Genomic DNA, 21,202 nt, shown 5'->3' on the forward strand with positions numbered 1-21,202 from the left:
ATGACCGTTCACGCTATGCGCCCACTTAATAGCATACACAGCAGAGGAAAGCACAGAAAATGAGGATCGGTTAGACAATAGACTGTTCAGGTACAGCAAAATGTGGATGGCATTAGCGGGTAATGCTGTGAATCCTTGTGATGTAATGAAACGCTCCCATCGTTTGAAAGCACCAAAGTATTTAACGTTCGTGCTGTCACTCTTGCTCTGTAACATCCTGTTTCCCAAACCAGCAACATGCTTGTACAGCGGGGAACCCTCCGTAACTCCGGAAGCTTTCATCATCCGCTCAATCGTCATATGTAGTCCTATGCCTGATAAACTAAACAAATAACGAAAAAACGTGAAAACACACCCAGCTTAGAACTCCAAACGTAAAGCGATCATGTCAAAACATAGGACAGCCTTGTGGAAAATACCGTTATCCCCCCTACCCTTGGTGGTAATATTTTTATTCAATAATATCCGATAATCCACAACAAAACTGTCAAAAGTATTCTCACTTACACAGAGAATAGGCCAAAATGGAGCAGATTTCCACATAGGGGCTATCAATGTACCACGTTAACAGTTCCTTTGATATCTTGTCAATAACATTACATATTAGCCTTGGTGGAGGTACAATCCAATTATTCAAACATCCCCATTGTACAGCGAAACAATCGACTGCTTCAGTACCCGTGCACCAAAAGCGCGAGTTGAACCTGTCGCACACTGCATTGTAATCCGCAGCGAACCTATCTTCATCATGTGGCCCCCATAAGGCCTCACACAAACGCTGTCCGTACATCTGCTCAAACAATCGGCAGTGTGATTCAGTCGTCTGGGTATCCATTGTGTACTTATACTTACACTGTTAGTCTCACAAAAATCTCCCACCTCACAAGAGACCGCCTGAAGATCAGGTTTTCTACTACCTACCTTAAGAATAGAAACTACATTCTTATTGTCCGAAAGCAACTGCACGTGCTGACCTTTTATATCGTCAACAACACTAAACAGTACACGTTTCATGCCTTCGAGTTCCCTCCATGTTGAACTGCGTACACTCTCGGACGTACTCCATGTGCCCGTTATAGCATTTGCTTTTGTACTTACCCTATCATCGTAAACACACTGGACACCAAAGACATTTCTCGGCCTAATCATGGCCCCTTTCCCCTCCAAAGGGGCACTAACTTCAATAGACGAATCCTCCAAAGGAAAAACGTCTCTCAAATAATCATGATCATACCCCTCCAAAGGGATCCCTGCCCATGGGGTCCTGTCATCTACGACATAATCGTCTTGACCTGCGCCAGCTTCAATACCCTCCAAAGGGCTCTTACATGGCTTAACGAACCCCCCGTAACCAGTACCAGACGCGTCTGTGCAAACAATAGCGCTACAAGTTCTGTTTTCTTTCAGACTACAACCTTTCTCATTCAATTTTTCTATGTTCAACAACCAAAATGATATCTCTTCCAATGCCCCACTACTGAGCACAACATAGGCATTCCAGCTAGCCTTGGACAATACACACTTATATAACTCGCGTGTACGTAAACGGGCCATCGTACCAACCACTCTTTGCATCGATATCACACGCCCTACAATGCTAGCGAGATACCTAGCGGTAAACATTGAATGACCTTTCTCTTTGAACCGTGTCATTTTGTCCGACAACTGAGCAAACAAAAGCTGTACCCTTTCATCCGTTACTCTAACCACGCCCACGGACATCAGCCACGTGTAACCTAACCACGTGGCGTATTGTGACGGTACCCACTGACACTTCTCGTGTGCTATGATAAAACCGAAACTGACCAATGAGCGCATAACGTGAGAGCTCGCATCGCTAGCTCCACCCTCGGTTGCCTCTCCGCCAATCCCGTCGTCAAGATACATGACTAGCTTGTAGCCCATACTACGCACGTGCTTAAGCACCTCGTGAAGAACCTTCGTAAATATATAGCCGGCGGTGGCTATACCAAAAGGCAACACATTAAACACAAAATAACGTATACAACTAGCAAAATGGTAATGAAAACCCAGGAACTTCCTGTGATCCACAAAAATCTCAATGTGGTGATAGGCAGATTTTAGATCGAATGTAAACAAATAATCTCCCTGTCGAAAAAGTTCTCTAGCAACCTTGGCGCCACTGTAGTCTGATACATAAAATGTCACCATTCACCATTCATCTGTCTGTCAGAAGAGTTGTTATGGACTCATTAATGACAGAATGTTAATATTTCGCATGATTTTTTTTTACATCGGTCATCAACACTTTAAGTTGTTTTTTTCCTTCAAATTTTGAAATGGATCAAAATATCAAGGTAAACATTTTGGTTAAGAAGTTTTGCAGATATTCTCTTGGACTCATTAATACAAAAGTAACAGAATGTTATTATTTTGCATGAAAGTTCCTTCATGTATCATGGTCTAACATCAAAATTAAGGAGTAAATAGATTTTGTATTTAACTCCATTTGCATCAAAGCAGGATCAGGGAATACATATTTACATAGAGGTGGTGGGAGGGGAGTAATACCAAACTTAAGTTCAGAGATGTGGTGGGAGGGGAGTTATACCAAACTTTAGTCCAGAGAGAGGTGGAGGGAGGGGAGTTATACCAAACTTTAGTCCAGAGAGAGGTGGTGGGAGGGGAGTTATACCACACTTTAGTCCAGAGAGAGGTGGTGGGAGGGGAGTTATACCAAACTTTAGTCCAGAGAGAGGTGGTGGGAGGGGAGTTATACCAAACTTTAGTCCAGAGAGAGGTGGTGGGAGGGGAGTTATACCAAACTTTAGTCCAGAGAGAGGTGGAGGGAGGGGAGTTACACCTACCTTTAGTCCAGAGAGAGGTGGTGGGAGGGGAGTAATACCTACCTTTAGTCCAGAGAGAGGTGGTGGGAGGGGAGTAATACCAAACTTAAGTTCAGAGATGTGGAGGGAGGGGAGTTATACCAAACTTTAGTCCAGAGAGAGGTGGTGGAAGGGGAGTTATACCAAACTTTAGTCCAGAGAGAGGTGGTGGGAGGGGAGTTACACCAAACTTTAGTCCAGAGAGAGGTGGTGGGAGGAGAGTTATACCAAACTTTAGTCCAGAGAGAGGTGGTGGGAGGGGAGTAATACCTACCTTTAGTCCAGAGAGAGGTGGTGGGAGGGGATTTATACCAAACTTTAGTCCAGAGAGAGGTGGTGGGAGGGGAGTTATACCAAACTTTAGTCCAGAGACAGGTGGTGGGAGGGGAGCTATACCAAACTTTAGTCCAGAGAGAGGTGGTGGGAGGGGAGTTATACCAAACTTTAGTCCAGAGAGAGGTGGTGGGAGGGGAGTTATACCAAACTTTAGTCCAGAGAGGTGGTGGGAGGGGAGTTATACCAAACTTTAGTCCAGAGAGGTGGTGGGAGGGGAGTTATACCTACCTTTAGTCCAGAGAGAGGTGGTGGGAGGGGAGTTATACCAAACTTTAGTCCAGAGAGAGGTGGTGGGAGGGGAGTTATACCAAACTTTAGTCCAGAGAGAGGTGGTGGGAGGGGAGTTATACCAAACTTTAGTCCAGAGAGAGGTGGTGGGAGGGGAGTTATACCACACTTTAGTCCAGAGAGAGGTGGAGGGAGGGGAGTTATACCAAACTTTAGTCCAGAGAGAGGTGGAGGGAGGGGAGTTATACCAAACTTTAGTCTAGAGAGAGGTGGTGGGAGGGGAGTTATACCAAACTTTAGTCCAGAGAGAGGTAGTGGGAGGGGAGTTATACCACACGTTAGTCCAGAGAGAGGGTGAGGGAGGGGAGTTATACCAAACTTTAGTCCAGAGAGAGGTGGTGGGAGGGGAGTTATACCAAACTTTAGTTCAGAGAGGTGGTGGGAGGTGAGTTATACCAAACTTTAATCCAGAGAGAGGTGCTGGGAGGGGAGTTATACCACACTTTAGTCCAGAGAGAGGTGGTGGGAGGGGAGTTATACCAAACTTTAGTCCAGAGAGAGGTGGTGGGAGGGGAGTTATACCAAACTTTAGTCCAGAGAGAGGTGGTGGGAGGGGAGTTATACCACACTTTAGTCCAGAGAGGTGGTGGGAGGGGAGTTATACCAAACTTTAGTCCAGAGAGGTGGTGGGAGGGGAGTTATACCTAACTTTAGTCCAGAGAGAGGTGTAGGGAGGGGAGTTATACCAAACTTTAGTCCAGAGAGAGGTGGTGGGAGGTGAGTTATACCACACTTTAGTTCAGAGAGGTGGTGGGAGGGGAGTTATACCAAACTTAAGTCCAGAGAGAGGTGGTGGAAGGGGAGTTATACCACACTTTAGTCCAGAGAGAGGTGGTGGGAGGGAGATTGCTTGCCACACACTTGTCTTGTCGGAATGGTTTATTTGTTGTTTTGAGTTAACATTAATTAGTGGTTGCCTTTTTTTACAGATCTGTCATTGGACTGCAGTATGTGATCTTGTCATGTTTGCATGTGTTACAGTTTGTTATAATTTATCCAATAGCACCATGTTTTTTGTTAAGCATTGATTTATGCTTTTTTATTTAAAGTTGACATTAACTTGTTTCTTTTCTGTTTTTTAAACCAAATCTTCCTTCTGGTGATGTAAGGAAACCTTGCAGTATCATCTTTTGTTGATTGCTTTTGTCTTATAATCTTGAAATCACTTTATTTCCGCACTTGTTGTATTTACAATCATAACAAGATGATTTACTCTAAAGAAGTAGCCATAATTACTAAGCAGTGAAGCAATGCATGGAAATAAGCCCACCTGTGTCTTAATGCAGTTCGTTTGAAATGATAACAAATACTATTTCATTGTCTTGTTGTAAGCCTAACCCTACACCTGGGCTGTTTACTGAGTAAATATATTTAAATAATGTTTTATTTATAATGTTGACAATAAAAAAAAATGTCCTTGTATTGACAAACCTTATTTAAATATCTTTACTCTGATCAAGGAAGCATGCATTTACTGAAACTCTGCCAAACTTAAAAGCTCTACAAATACAGTAAAAAGCATGAAATTACTGAAAAACTTCCAGTGCAATATTCACATGATCTATTAACTAATAGGTTCCATGCTTGGTAAACAGGTCGTCATGAAAAACTTCTTATAAACCTCACATACTGCTTAATATAAACTTAATTTGACTTGTTCATGTAATGATCAATCAAAATGTACATATTCATTTCAAAGATTGCTTCATAGTGTTATTTTATCTAATCAGGCATAGAAAAGTTTGGAAGATATAGACTTAATTCTGATTTATTTTTGAAATTTCTGTTCAAACAAAAAAAATTCTGACTGGTGTGTTAAGAATTTGTTGTGAATTATTTCTATAAACACATTATTTTAACAATCCATGCAACATTTGTAGATATAAAAGTGAAGATTTTCAAAGTTTGAAAACGTTTTACTTGCTTAATATGGTATCTACCAGTTTATCATAAAAAATACCAACATACCAGCTATAATACAAAATATTTCAGCAGTGCTATCATTTTTTAACCTTTGCTAAAATTTGGAAGAGTTCAAACCAGGATATATCTTGTACAGAACACATGACCTTGGCACAAATCCCAAGCAATATACATAAATGGATAATAGGTTAAGAATTTGTCCCTGTGATACATATAGTACTAGTAATGGTACAGACTTTTGTACAGCTGTATCAGTTTAGATGTCCATCAATAGCCTGGTCATGGGAAATGCATTAATCCGATTGGCTAGGACTATTCCATTATTAATCAGATGGAGGGGTAGAAGGTTACAGAGATAGCCCTGGGGTAAATGTATGGGAATGGACTTTATTGCAACATTTTCTAAAACCATCAAATGTTAAGCAAATTTAATATATTAATCTCAACCAATATCTCTATTAACTTGGACCCCTCCATAACTGTTTCACATAGAATAGTCCTGTTGGCTTCTGGGTAAAATCATTAGCATGACATACATCATATAGCCAGTTAATAATGTTATATTTGTTGGAAGTATATGTATATCCTCTCAAACCTTGGTCCACTGAGGTGGTGATGCACCGGTAGGTCAAAGTTGAGTAATCAAAGGTTTAAACATATCATCTTTCATTCAAATGCCCTATAGTAATCACTTTATCTCTCCACCCATCTGGTCATCCATAAATTTTGTTTCTGGCTGATAACTTCAGTATTTATTCACTGGTTTACATTGAATGTAGCCAATATGTTCAGTTATAAAAATACATACTGAGCTAAAAAAAAAAAAAAGCAAGTTCTAAGGTGAAGGTCACTAGGTCAAAAGGTAAAACAGTCAAATTTTGTATCTTTCACTGATAACATTTGATTATGTCAAGGTTACCAGCTGAGAGCAGTGGTCAAGGTGACTAGTTAAAAGGACAAACTTAAAGTCAAATTCATATTTAAGGTTTAGATAAAACAAATCATCATTATTATACCAATATTATTTTCATTTCTGTTAGCAAAGCCAATATGGATGTGGATGGAAAAAAGAGTCATGTCATAATGTATAATGTATAATCTTCCTTGCCATTATTTTTGAAGTCCAGATGTCAAATATCAACCTCAGCAACATGGTTTCTTGATAATTATGGGAGATGTATAGAGCCTTGTTGACCGGTCAGTGATCTAGTTTTATAAGTTTATATTAATCATTCGATTATAAAACGGCTTATCCCTGTGGTGTGTAATGTGGTTTTGTTCGAGCATGTAGCACTTAACTCTTTTGCTCTAAATCAAGGGAGTTAAATCATATTTGTTGTACGATAAAGTTGAAGAATGACAATGATCACTTTATCTAATTCACATCCCTAGTGTGGTAAACCTCACAGTATACCAAAAACACTTGTAACTACTGTCCTGTGTATATACTTCTTAGACAGATTGACTTTTATACACAGGTTTGAGTGGAAACTGGATAGAGATCGCCTACGGCACAAGTTCAGGGACAGTGCGTGTGATTGTACAACACCCTGAGACTGTCGGCCATGGGCCACAACTCTTTCAGACCTTCACAGTACATCGCAGTCGGGTCACCAAGGTCATGTTGTCCGAGAAGAACCTAGTGTCTGGTTAGTTGATTTCCACTGTATCATAGGTTCTGTTCTTGATGATGAAATGAAGAAAATTATATGATTAGTTATCATTTCAATCTGATATATCTGATGAAACATAGGGCTTGACTGTACAATCATGAATTAATTCACTCTGATCTGCGAGAGTCTTTTGTAAATGGTGCTGTTGTCACAATACCTATTTGGCTATCCTAAGTGTCTCAGGCCATGCCCTTCTTAACCCTTGGTAAATATGATATTAACCAATGATCTAAATGTAGAAACCTTAGCTAGAGATCTTTTCGTTTTTGCAGTTTGTTCCGAGTATAACCATGTCAGGACCTGGAGCGTAACAAGGTTTCGTGGAATGATCTCTACACAACCTGGTTCCACGCCACTGGCTTCCTTCAAAATTATCTCCCTTGAAGATATGGATTCTCAGATCAGTACACATGCAGGCACTGACTTTGGTATGACATAACATCATCAGATTTGAGTTTATCATATTACATTTTGTGTATAAAGAAAGGTTTTAGATGTATGTAATTTTTTTCTGTTAAATATTTGACACTTTTACATATTTTGTACAAAGTAAAAAATTGTCATACCCATAAAATAAACTTTAACATGTATCATATTCCTATGGGAATGGAATCTGTTAAAAAGTTGTTGAAAAAAATGTATTAGAAGGAACTTACCATTTCACTTTCAACCATATAGCAGGATGTTTACAAAAACACTAAAGAAAGTTTGATTAATAAAACAACTTTCAGAGATAAGTTTTGATGTGAAATAAGGTCTGATTAAAAAAAAGGGTAAATACTTGTCAGATTTGAAAGCTTCTAAGTGAAACAGTCATTGTGCATTTATTTTTAATTTTGGTATGAAGAGTTTGAAGAGAGGAAAATGTTTGATAATATGTAACATTACACTCATATTGTTTCAGGACCGTTCGGTGAACAGGATGACCAGCAGGTATTTATCCAGAAGGTTGTCCCAGACACTGACCTGCTGTTTGTACGGTTATCATCGTGTGGAAAAAGGTAAAGTCTGTATTAGAGATGCTGTATGTGTGATAGCCTTATAGGTAACTTGTTTTTATACCCCCGCAACAAAGTTAGGGGGGGGGGGGGGGGGGAATACTGGAATCAGGTTGTCTGTCCGTCCGTCCGTCCGTCCGTCCGTCCGTCCGTCTGTAGATGCATTTTGTCCGGACAACTCCTCCTAAACCGATGGGCCAATTCCGATGAAACTTCACACAAATATTAATGATCATGTGTAGATGTGCATGCCACTTTATATTTCTCAAAATTATGGTTGCTATGGCAACTGGTCACTATAAACAGGTTTTCCGATATGAACCATAACTTTAAGTTTGTCCGGACAACTCCTCCTAAACCGAAGGGCCGATTTCAATGAAACTTCACACAAATATAGAGGACCATGTGTAGATGTGCATGTCACTTTATTTTTCTCAAAATTATGGTTGCTATGGCAACTGGTCACTATAAACTGGTTTTCCGATAAGAACCATAACTTTAAGTTTGTCTGGACAACTCCTCCTAAACTAAATGGCCAATTTCAATGAAACTTCACACAAATATAGAGGACCTTGTGTAGATGTGCATGTCACTTTATTTTTCTCAAAATTATAGTTGCTATGGCAACTAGTCACTATAAACTGGTTTTCTGATAAGAACCATAACTTTAAGTTTGTCCAGACAACTCCTCCTAAACCAAAGGGCCGATTTCAATGAAACTTCACACAAATAGAGAGGACCATGTGTAGAGGTGCATGCCACTTTCTTTTTCACAAAATTATGGTTGCTTTGGCAACTGGTCACTATAAACAGGTTTTCTAATATGAACCATAACTTTAAGTTTGTCCGGACAACTCCTCCTAAACTAAATGGCCAATTTCAATGAAAACAACATTGTGAGTAGCCCCCAAGAAGAGCCAAATTTAAGATTGTAATTCATGTTGCTGAGGAATCTAAAAGTAATAAATCATATTCGAATTTTATCTATGACTTTTCTTGTATGTTGTGTATAAACTTTAAGTTTGTCCGGACAACTCCTCCTAAACCGAAGGGCCGATTTCAATGAAATATAGCACAAATATAAAGGACCATGTGTAGATGTGCATGCCACTTTTTTTTTCAAAATGATGGTTGCTATGGCAACTGGTCACTATATTACTGGGTTATCTTAGTGAGCCTCTAATTAACAGTTCCAATTCACCATTGACTCGTGCAGATTGCGGGGTTATTAGTCAGTCACCCTGGCGACAGTTCTAGTTGTTTCTTTTTAATAAATCAGATGAGCCATTCTAGGTCACTATAGCTGGCATCAATTATTTTGTAAAGAAAACAAAAAATCAAGACATGGTTCGAATATTTTGGATTGTCTCCCCTTAGACCACTGGATAGATATTCACCCTCTTTGTTGTAAAATGGTAATTTACTATTTCAGAGTCTGTGTGATTAAGTCTGTATTAACTTACTATTTCATAGTCTGTGTGATTAAGCCTGTATTAACTTACTATTTCAGAGTCTGTGTGATTAAGTCTGTATTAACTTACTATTTCAGAGTCTGTGTGATTAAGTCTGTATTAACTTACTATTTCAGAGTCTGTGTGATTAAGTCTATATCTACTAATTATTTCAGAGTCTGTGTGATTAAGTCTGTATTAACTTACTATTTCAGAGTCTGTGTGATTAAGTCTATATCTACTAATTATTTCAGAGTCTGTGTGATTAAGTCAGTAGATGGCAGCACTATCAGTGCTTTCTGTGTACATGAGTGTGAGGGATCCAACAGAATGGGGTCACGACCTCGCCGTTACCTGTTCACGGGACACTCCAACGGCAGTATACAGGTACACCACATCTTTCTGGAGTTTCTTACCTTTTAGGTTTCCTATTGATTATCTATGAGTTATGGTAAAGATTGGTTGTTCACATCTGAATATATTATTATAATATGACTAGTGTTTCTGATCTACTGAAACAGTTAATACGTGTTGATTTAACTATTCTCAGTGTTGTAAAATAGATAATGTTAAATTTAATTTAACTTGAACCATTACAAACATATATATGTTGAATTGTTGGCTTTTCCATGATTCAACATAGTACTCTTAGAACTGGCAACGACGTGTCTGCCACTTCAGAACAATGAACGATACTTAAGTACTTTGTGTAGTAGAATTATTTTTATCGGTGAATTATGTTTTCAGAAATAGAAAAGTTTGAATTTTTACTTAAATTGGAAATGAATAGGTGTCATTCTAATGTCCGCTAATCTTGTTTAATCCTACTTGTCACATGGTGTTGTCCTGTCTTCAGATGTGGGATCTAACAACAGCTATGGACATGCTGAACAAAGCAGAACAAAAACAAGGTCAGTAATTGTCCAGACCTGGTGATAAGACTACCCGTGCTATTTTATTGTTCTGCCATAAGCCGTGTACACTGTAAAGTCAAAATTTGTATGTTGGCTGCATGGAATTTGGGGTTAGGAATTGATAATTCACCACCGACGAATAGAATCTCACATGGGCCTTTGACGTGGACATGGTTACCTCAACATTCGTGTAAGAGTTTGGCCGGCCAGCATTTGGGCGTGTTTGATGATTTTTCTTACAAACTGTAATTAAATAATATCAGGTCACTCCATCATGGAAATGTGTGTCAAAATTGATGACATTATCAATTACGACGAGGTTACGCTACATTAAGTGATGACATTAGGCTATTTGGAGTGGCGTCATAGCCTACTCCATGTAAGTCTAATTCATCCAATCCCTAGCAACCAGGGGATCACTGCTCCCTAGGCTGAACATTCTTGACATTGACTCTACATTTCCTTACAGAAGTGACCCTGGGCGGCCCTACCCCTGGTGAATTGATACGTCTACTTGACCAGTGTGACTTGTCATCACGAGCCTCAACCCCTTGTGTGAGTCCCTGTCCTTCTGTCCTTCTGGTGCCTCCCTGTAGTCAGGGGTACCGCGGGGCCCACCACACCGTGACAACAGTGAGCATGCCGAGGGACATGTCGCACAATGACGCTGAGCTGGGGGCAGTAGGAGGTGTGGAGGAGGGGACTAGAGCTTCACAAATGGACACTCAGGTCACACGTATTTGACAGGTAAAAAAACAAGGTCACATCAAAGTCCAATGTATCTGACAGATAAACACCGAAAGTCCAATGTATCTGACAGATAAACACCAAAGTCCAATGTATCTGACAGATAAACACCAAAGTCCATTGTATCTGACAGATAAACACCAAAGTCCATTGTATCTGACAGATAAACACCAAAGTCCAATGTATCTGACAGATAAACACCAAAGTCCAATGTATCTGACAGATAAACATCAAAGTCCAATGTATCTGACAGATAAACACCAAAGTACAATGTATCTGACAGATAAACATCAAAGTCCAATGTATCTGACAGATAAACACCAAAGTACAATGTATCTGACAGATAAACACCAAAGTACAATGTATCTGACAGATAAACACCAAAGTACAATGTATCTGACAAGATAAAAACCATAGTCCAATGTATCTGACAGATAAACACCAAAGTCCAATGTATCTCACAGATAAACACCAAAGTCCAATGTATCTGACAGATAAACACCAAAGTACAATGTATCTGACAAGATAAAAACCAAAGTCCAATGTATCTGACAGATAAACACCAAAATCCAATGTATCTGACAGATAAACACCAAAGTCCAATGTATCTGACAGATAAACACCAAAAGTCCATTGTATCTGACAGATAAACACCAAAGTCCAATGTATCTGACAGATAAACACCAAAGTCCAATGTATCTGACAGATAAACACCAAAGTCCAATGTATCTGACAGATAAACACCAAAAGTCCATTGTATCTGACAGATAAACACCAAAGTCCAATGTATCTGACAGATAAACACCAAAGTCCAATGTATCTGACAGATAAACACCAAAAGTCCAATGTATCCAACAGATAAACACCAAAGTCCAATGTATCTGACAGATAAACACCAAAGTCCAATGTATCTGACAGATAAATATCAAAGTCCAATGTATCTCACAGATAAACACCAAAGTCCAATGTATCTCACAGATAAACACCAAAGTCCAATGTATCTCACAGATAAACACCAAAGTCCAATGTATCTCACAGATAAACACCAAAGTCCAATGTATCCAACAGATAAACACCAAAGTCCAATGTATCTGACAGATAAACACCAAAGTCCAATGTATCTGACAGATAAACACCAAAGTCCAATGTATCTGACAGATAAACACCAAAAGTTCAATGTATCTGACAGATAAACACCAAAAGTCCAATGTATCCGACAGATAAACACCAAAGTCCAATGTATCTGACAGATAAACACCAAAGTCCAATGTATCTGACAGATAAACACCAAAGTCCAATGTATCTGACAAGATAAACACCAAAGTCCAATGTATCTGACAGATAAACACCAAAGTCCAATGTATCTGACAGATAAACACCAAAGTCCAATGTATCTGACAGATAAACACCAAAAGTCCAATGTATCTGACAGATAAACACCAAAAGTCCAATGTATCTGACAGATAAACACCAAAGTCCAATGTATCTGACAAGTTAAACACCAAAGTCCAATGTATCTGACAGATAAACACCACAGTCCAATGTATCTGACAGATAAACACCAAAGTCCAATGTATCTGACAGATAAACACCAAAGTCCAATGTTCCCGACAGATAAATATCAAAGTCCAATGTATCTGACAGATAAACACCAAAGTCCAATGTATCTGACAGATAAACACCACAGTCCAATGTATCTGACAGATAAACACCAAAAGTCCAATGTATCTGACAGATAAACACCAAAGTCCAATGTATCTGACAGATAAACACCAAAGTCCAATGTATCTGACAGATAAACACCAAAGTCCAATGTATCTGACAGATAAACACCAAAGTCCAATGTAACTGACAGATAAACACCAAAGTACAATGTATCTGACAGATAAATATCAAAGTCCAATGTATCTGACAGATAAACACCACAGTCCAATGTATCTGACAGATAAACACCAAAAGTCCAATGTATCTGACAGATAAACACCAAAGTCCAATGTATCTGACAGATAAACACCAAAGTCCAATGTATCTGACAGATAAACACCAAAGTCCAATGTAACTGACAGATAAACACCACAGTCCAATGTATCTGACAGATAAACACCAAAATCCAATGTATCTGACAGATAAACACCAAAGTCCAATGTATCTGACAGATAAACACCAAAAGTCCATTGTATCTGACAGATAAACACCAAAGTCCATTGTATCTGACAGATAAACACCACAGTCCAATGTATCTGACAGATAAACACCAAAAGTCCAATGTATCTGACAGATAAACACCAAAAGTCCAATGTATCTGACAGATAAACACCAAAAGTCCAATGTATCTGACAGATAAACACCAAAAGTCCAATGTATCTGACAGATAAACACCAAAAGTCCAATGTATCTGACAGATAAACACCACAGTCCAATGTATCTGACAGATAAACACCAAAGTCCAATGTATCTGACAGATAAACACCAAAAGTCCAATGTATCTGACAGATAAACACCAAAGTCCAATGTATCTGACAGATAAACACCAAAGTCCAATGTATCTGACAGATAAACACCAAAGTCCAATGTATCTGACAGATAAACACCAAAAGTCCAATGTATCTGACAGATAAATATCAAAGTCAGGTATATTTCATAGTTAACGTTATCATGTACCATTTGTCATCAATAAAAATTAGGCGTTCCTCTATTTATTCTTCCATTCAATTGCATAATGAGTCTAATCTGTGCATGATGACCTGTATTTGATGTATCAAACATGTTATAACTCCTATTAGTTAGAGTGTTATAATTTGAAATTATCTCCCCTTAGACCATATAGAAAATTTCCAAAAAGCAGCTTGAATCATGATTTCAATAGAACATGACTGAGGATCACAAGAATCAATGCAGGCACATTCTGTATATCTGAAGATCATCATGCATATATATTTACAAATTACAATTATACATGCATAATATTTTTTATTTTCACATTACAGATTTTGTTGTATATGCCCTATTGCCGACGGTGCAGATATTGCTGACACAGACTGTCGCTTCTGACTGACTTAAATTTGGGTTGTATTCATTCCCCAATTATGTTTTCTTTTTATAAAAGTATAGTTATTGAGGCATTATAATATAATGTCTGGTTGTTGTACAGAGTAGGCTTGCTGGCCAACAGGGTTAGGGGTTTATGTTGTATGAGATAGTGGGATGTATTGTACTGTTGTATGTGGAACCTTGAGGTTGTACATGAGGTAGTAGTTGTAAGCTATGAGACATACAGATTGATGCTGTGTAATCTTAGTTTATGACACATACAGTAAAACTTATCCTGTAACAAATTCTATAGGACCAGAGGAAAGTGTTTTATCTGAAAATTGTTATAGGTGTTTAGATTTAATAAATTTGAGCCTAATTTCAAGATTTAGATTTATTTCTTTATAACAAGAATTCCATATCAAGTCTGTTTGTCTTTATAGGAAAGTTTTACTGTACCAATTTATATATCATAATGTTAGTAAAACATCTACCCCACCCCAGGACTCCATGTTTGGTTAAGGGGTACCACCCATAGAATTTATTTAATAAATTACACAGAAGTAATAGGAAGGCAATCCAACCATGGTTAGAAGTGATTTATTGTGGAGTCCTGGGGTCAGGTAGATATTCTAATGGAATAGCCCTCATCCTGTTAGTAATACCAAGGTAATATACACTGACAGCAGTGATGCGTCTCTCACAGTATCGGGGCCCCTCTGTTACTCGCTGTGAACCACTCATTAGTTTAGGAGGAAGGTAAAACCATATTATTTTGATGAGATGATAAGTATTTTCTTATCCTATACATTGAATGCAAGCTTACATTGTTGATTTCTAATAGTTTAACCTATGATTATTGTAAAAAAAAGTTGTTAGACCCAAGATTGTATTATTTTTGTTGGAATATTGTATTATTTTTGTGGGAATATTTCCAAGCCAACAGTGACATTCACAACTTTGTAGTTTTCCTCATGTTTATAAAGTTACAACCATAGATAAAAAAAGGCTAACAACAAACCATACAGAAATACCAATCAAATCTTAACTCTTTATCAAATTTAACACATTAGCAATATCTTTTAAACGTTAACAAAAAACATCCCTTTTTCATAAACTCTTTTTCAAATTGAGAGTTGATTTCAAGGCTAGTTTGTATTTGATCTTTTTAGGAATTTTCAATACTTTAAAGGTCTGCATAATAAAATCAATGTTTGTTTAACTTCACAAATTCAGTCCTTCCCCTTTTTCGTTTTTTTTTTTTTTTCTCTCTCTCTCTCTAGATCTGACAATATATTATACTTTGATTTCATTGTGCCATGAGCCTTCAGTGAATATGTGATATACGAAACATTTACTGTCTATAACTTGTTTTTTAGTGATCTATTTTATAGAAACTGAGTACATGTATTCAATTTCTCAGTGAGGTAAAGCTTAAGTTAAATTTTGACAACCCGGTGAAGCAAGGTTTCTATTGAATATTCAATGAGTTTTCACCAAGTATTAAAGAAATACACTGGTTACAGATCTGGTATAGTTATGAGAGAATCATAAGGCGAAGCTACATATTGTGTTTTGGTGTGGCTATAAGAGATTTGGTTCTGGTGTGGTTATAAAAGAGTTAGGTCTGGTGTAGCTATAAGAGACCAAGTCTGGTGTAGTTATAAGAGATTTGGTTCTGGTGTGGTTATAAGAGATTTGGTTCTGGTGTAGCTATAAGAGACCAAGTCTCGTGTAGTTATAAGAGATTTGGTTCTGGTGTAGTTATAAGAGATTTGGTTCTGGTGTGGTTATAAGAGATTTGGTTCTGGTGTGGTTATAAGAGATTTGGTTCTGGTGTAGTTATAAGAGATTTGGTTCTGGTGTGGCTATAAGAGATTTGGTTCTGGTGTAGCTATAAGAGATTTGGTTCTGGTGTAGTTATAAGAGATTTGGTTCTGGTGTAGTTATAAGAGATTTGGTTCTGGTGTGGTTATAAGAGATTTGGTTCTGGTGTGGTTATCAGAGATTTGGTTCTGGTGTGGTTATAAGAGATTTGGTTCTGGTGTGGTTATAAAAGAGTGAGGTCTGGTGTAGCTATAAGAGATTTGGTTCTGGTGTGATTATAAAAGAGTTAGGTCTGGTGTGGTTATAAGAGATTTGGTCCTGGTGTGGTTATAAGAGATTTGGTTCTGGTGTGGTTATAAAAGAGTGAGGTCTGGTGTGATTATAAGAGATTTGGTTCTAGTGTAGTTATAAGAGATTTGGTTCTGGTGTGGTTATAAGAGACCAAGTCTGGTGTAGTTATAAGAGATTTGGTTCTGGTGTAGTTATAAGAGATTTGGTTCTGGTGTGGTTATAAGAGATTTGGTTCTGGTGTGGTTATAAGAGATTTGGTTCTGGTGTGGTTATAAGAGATTTGGTTCTGGTGTGGTTATAAGAGACCAAGTCTGGTGTAGCTATAAGAGATTTGGTTCTAGTGTAGTTATAAGAGATTTGGTTCTGGTGTGGTTATAAGAGATTTGGTTCTGGTGTGGTAATAAGAGACCAAGTCTGGTGTAGTTATAAGAGATTTGGTTCTGGTGTAGCTATAAGAGATTTGGTTCTGGTGTGGTTATAAGAGACCAAGTCTGGTGTAGCTATAAGAGATTTGGTTCTGGTGTGGTTATAAGAGATTTGGTTCTGGTGTGGTTATAAGAGACCAAGTCTGGTGTAGCTATAAGAGATTTGGTTCTAGTGTAGTTATAAGAGATTTGGTTCTGGTGTGGTAATAAGAGACTAAGTCTGGTGTAGTTATAAGAGATTTGGTTCTGGTGTGGTTATAAGAGACCAAGTCTGGTGTGGTAATAAGAGACCAAGTCTGGTGTAGTTATAAGAGATTTGGTTCTGGTGTGGTTATAAGAGATTTGGTTCTGGTGTGGTAATAAGAGACCAAGTCTGGTGTAGTTATAAGAGATTTGGTTCTGGTGTAGTTATAAGAGATTTGGTTCTGGTGTAGCTATAAGAGATTTGGTTCTGGTGTGGTAATAAGAGACCAAGTCTGGTGTAGCTATAAGAGATTTGGTTCTAGTGTAGTTATAAGAGATTTGGTTCTAGTGTAGTTATAAGAGATTTGGTTCTGGTGTGGTAATAAGAGACTAAGTCTGGTGTAGTTATAAAAGAGTGAGGTCTGGTGTAGTTATAAGAGACCAAGTCTGGTGTAGTTATAAGAGATTTGGTTCTGGTGTGGTTATAAGAGATTTGGTTCTGGTGTGGTTATAAGAGACCAAGTCTGGTGTAGCTATAAGAGATTTGGTTCTGGTGTGGTTATAAGAGATTTGGTTCTGGTTTGGTTATGAGAGGGCTGGATCTGTTGTAGTAATGAGAGTTTTTTTGTTTGTGAACTTATAAGAGAGTTGATCCTGGTGTAGTTATACGAGATTTAGTTTTGGTGAAGTTCTACGAGATTTAGTTTTGGTGTTGTTATAAGAAAGCTGGTTCTGATTTAGTTTTAAGAGAACTGGAAACTGAAGCTACACATTGTGTTACACTTAGAGGCTCTCATTAGTATATGGATTTTATAATCTGCATAATTTAAATGTCACAAAATTTGAAAAGATGTGCAATTTTGAGGAAATAGGTATAAAAAAACGAAATAGGTATAAAAAAAACTACAGGTATACAATGGAGTGAATATGTTTCTAATCAAATGCTTTATTGTTACTTCAATTTTTTTGTTCCTGTCTTGGTTATTTTTTAAGTTGACTGTGATTAGTGTCAAATTCACTGCCTTTGATTTTTTCTGCAAATAATTCTAAAATAACCTTGATTTACATGTTCTTGTATGAGAACATGCAAGTTTGCCCCAGAACAACGATTTCTTTGATCTTGTGTTTAGGAATTTTATGTTGTCATTTACATGTTCTTGTATGAGAACATTCAAGTTTGCACCAGGACAACGATTTTTTTTATCTTGTGCTTAGGAATTTTATATTGTTATTTATGTGTTGTTACTGTGACCTGTTTTAAATTACTCTGTTACATCGTGATCTGTGTCTAGTTAACATCAGAACAAATTGATATATTACACAACAGGACTCGGTTTCGACAATGTTCCTGAACTTCAGGAAAATCCTTCAAGTTTTCCTTCGGAAATAACTACAGAGTTAATGGAAAGTTTCTGTAATGAAGATTTCATCCTGAATTCCAATATTACTTTCCTGATGACAAAGTCAAGTTTTGGAATTTCCTCATGTTCAGGGACGATGATGGAACCAGGAACCAACCTTATATTACAATGTTAATTTCATATGTTTCTCGCATATCAATTTGTGAAAAATGCAAAAAAATCCAATGGAATGTATCCTGGAACATCAACTTTACTGTTTACTGTAAAGGTTACTGACTATGGCATGTAGAGGTACAGGACCTGGAGTAGACTACTCTGTTGTAGTGTAGATAATGACGTGTTTTATGTCGTGAGATGAGCTAGTCATATCAGTTGCTTCTGTTAAGTGTATGTTTGCATTCTGTGATAATGGTCAACTCCAATGTAATATACTTTTAACACCGTTGTATATCTACAACTATAAAAACCTGTATTTTATTTATAAATAAAGTGACATGTAAACAAAAGTGCTTTGTTTTTTTGTTAGCTCACCTGGACCAAAGGTCCGGTGAGCTTATGCCATGGCGCGGCGTCCGTCTGTCCGTCTGTCCGTCGGTCAACATTTGCTTCAAATCGCTACTAGTCAAAAAGTTCTTATTGGATTTTGACCAAATTTGGCCAGAAACATCCTTGGCAGAATGGGAACAGATTTTGCATAAGTGGTGACTCTGACCCCTGAGGGGCCAAAGGGGTGGGGCCAAATATGAGAAATAGAGGTAATTCCTCTAAATCGCTACTAGTCATAAAGTTATGAATGGATTTGAACCCAATTTGGTCAGAAACATCCTTGGGGTAAGGGGAACAGATTTTGCATAAATGGCGGCTCTGACCCCCGAGGGGCCAAAGGGGCGGGGCCCAATAGGGGAAATAAGAGGTAATTCCTTTAAATCACTACTTGTCATAAAGTTATGAATGGATTTGAACCCAATTTGGTCAGAAAAATTCCTTGGGGGAAGGGGAACATATTTTGCATAAATGGTGATTCTGACCCCCGAGGGGCCAAAGGGGTGGGCCCAAATATGGGAAATAGAGGTAATTCCTCTAAATCTCTACTAGTCATAAAGTTATGAATGGATTTGAACCCAATTTGGTCAGAAACATCCTTGGGGGAAGGGGAAGAGATTTTGCATAAATGGTGGCTCTGACCCCAAAGGGGCGGGGCCCAATAGGGGAAATAGAGGTAATTTCTTTAAATCACTACTAGTCATAAAGTTATGAATGAATTTGAACCCAATTTGGTCAGAAAAAGCCTTGGGGGAAGGGGAACAGATTTTGCATAAATGGTGATTCTGACCCCCGAGGGGCCAAAGGGGCAGGGCCAAATATGGGAAATAGAGGTAATTCCACTAAATCGCTACTTGTCATAAAGTTATGAATGGATTTGAACCCAATTTGGTCAGAAACATACTTGGGGGGAAGAAGAACAGATTTTGCATAAATGGTGGCTCTGACCCCAAAGGGACCAAAGGGACCAAAGGGACGGGGCCCAATAGGGGAAATAAAGGTAATTCTTTAAATCGCTACTTGTCATAAAGTTATGAATGGATTTGAACCCAATTTGGTCAGAAACATCCTTGGGGGAAGGGGAACCGATTTTGCATAAATGGTGATTCTGACCCCTGAGGGCCCAAAGGGGCAGTTCCAATAGTGGAAATAGAAGTAATTCCTTTAAATCGCTACTAGTCATGTCATAAAGTTATGAATGGATTTGAACCCAATTTGATCAGAAACATCCTTGGGGGAAGGGGAAAAGATCTTGCATAAACAATGACTCTGACCCTAAAGGGGCCAAAAGAGCGGGGCCCAGTAGGGGAAATAGAGGTAATTCCTTTGAATTGCTACTAGTCATAAAGTTATGAATGGATTTGAACCCAATTTGGTCAGAAACATCCTTGGGGGAAGGGGAACAGATTTTGCATAAATGGTGGCTCTGACCCAGGAGGGGCCAAATGGGTGGGGCCCCAAAAGGGAAATAGAGGTAATTCCTTTAAATTGCTACTAGTCATAAAGTTATGAATGGATTTGAACCCAATTTGGTCAGAAACCGGGGAACAGATTTTGCATAAATGGTGACTCTGACCCCCGAAAGGCCAAAGGGGCGGGGCCCAATAGGTGAAATAGAGGTAATTCCTTTAAATCGCTACTAGTCATAAAGTGATGAATGCATGTTCTATAAACAATTCTTGAGGTCTTTCAGACCTTAGAGAGTCTGGACTTCATTAATCTTTAAAGCAGTTCGGATTCCCACAATATAACCATATATAGCATTGTTAGAGTTTTACAAATACAAATATTTCGACATTTGGTCTAATCCAACCAGGTGAGCGATACAGGCCCCATGGGCCTCTTGTTTATTTTGAGGTTTCAGTGTTTTGTTCTTGTATTTTTTTAAGCAAGGAGAATTTTTTTGATGTCTCAAAACAGCAATTTCTAATGTTAGGAAACTTTTTCTGGTGTCTCAGAAAAAAAGCACTTTATATACTTCAGAATGCTGTATAAAAGAGATTCCAGAGGGATCAAGTTGGTACCCATATATCTTGTATGATCTTTATCAGTTCTTTGTAAGTTTGATCCTTACTTAATGTGTTGTCTGCAAAAAGCAGGTGACATATGGGTATTATAATGTGGTAACATATGGGTATTATAATGTGGTGACATATGGGTATTATAATGTTGGCGGCGCTGTTGGTCATGTTGGTCGCAGCGTTTCCACACAGGTTTCCGTGCGATAACTCCCCCTTGCACCGATCAACCTCAAACTTCATGCAGATCTTCCTTTCCCAAAAGGCTTGCTTGGGATTGCTTTTCAGGTCCAGGGATCAAGGTCACTGTTGCTAAAAATAGAAAATGTGTTTCCAGGTGGTAACACA

The 21,202-nt window shown here is 38.2% G+C and overlaps 1 protein-coding gene and 1 long non-coding RNA gene across 3 annotated transcripts in view; both read left to right on the forward strand.

Annotated features, from left to right (window-relative positions):
• LOC117323095 (BTB/POZ domain-containing protein KCTD3-like) overlaps positions 1-15,918 on the forward strand; it is a 53,552-nt gene extending 37,634 nt beyond the window's left edge. For both annotated transcript variants that reach the window (XM_033878107.1, XM_033878106.1), the window contains exons 14-20: positions 6,872-7,042; positions 7,339-7,494; positions 7,971-8,067; positions 9,770-9,902; positions 10,372-10,426; positions 10,899-11,176; positions 14,164-15,918. In XM_033878107.1, coding sequence (XP_033733998.1) covers positions 6,872-7,042; positions 7,339-7,494; positions 7,971-8,067; positions 9,770-9,902; positions 10,372-10,426; positions 10,899-11,173 — 887 coding nt within the window. In that variant the 3' untranslated portion in view covers positions 11,174-11,176; positions 14,164-15,918. The remainder of the gene's footprint in view (positions 1-6,871; positions 7,043-7,338; positions 7,495-7,970; positions 8,068-9,769; positions 9,903-10,371; positions 10,427-10,898; positions 11,177-14,163) is intronic.
• Positions 15,919-16,950: 1,032 nt separating this feature from the next.
• On the forward strand, positions 16,951-18,799 carry LOC117323096. Its single transcript, XR_004531647.1, has 2 exons — positions 16,951-17,223; positions 17,353-18,799. It is a non-coding gene; the product is annotated as an uncharacterized LOC117323096 (long non-coding RNA).
• Positions 18,800-21,202: the final 2,403 nt, after the last annotated feature.

The sequence above is a fragment of the Pecten maximus genome, chromosome 3 (genome assembly GCF_902652985.1).
Source record: "Pecten maximus chromosome 3, xPecMax1.1, whole genome shotgun sequence".
Lineage (NCBI taxonomy): Eukaryota > Metazoa > Mollusca > Bivalvia > Pectinida > Pectinidae > Pecten > Pecten maximus.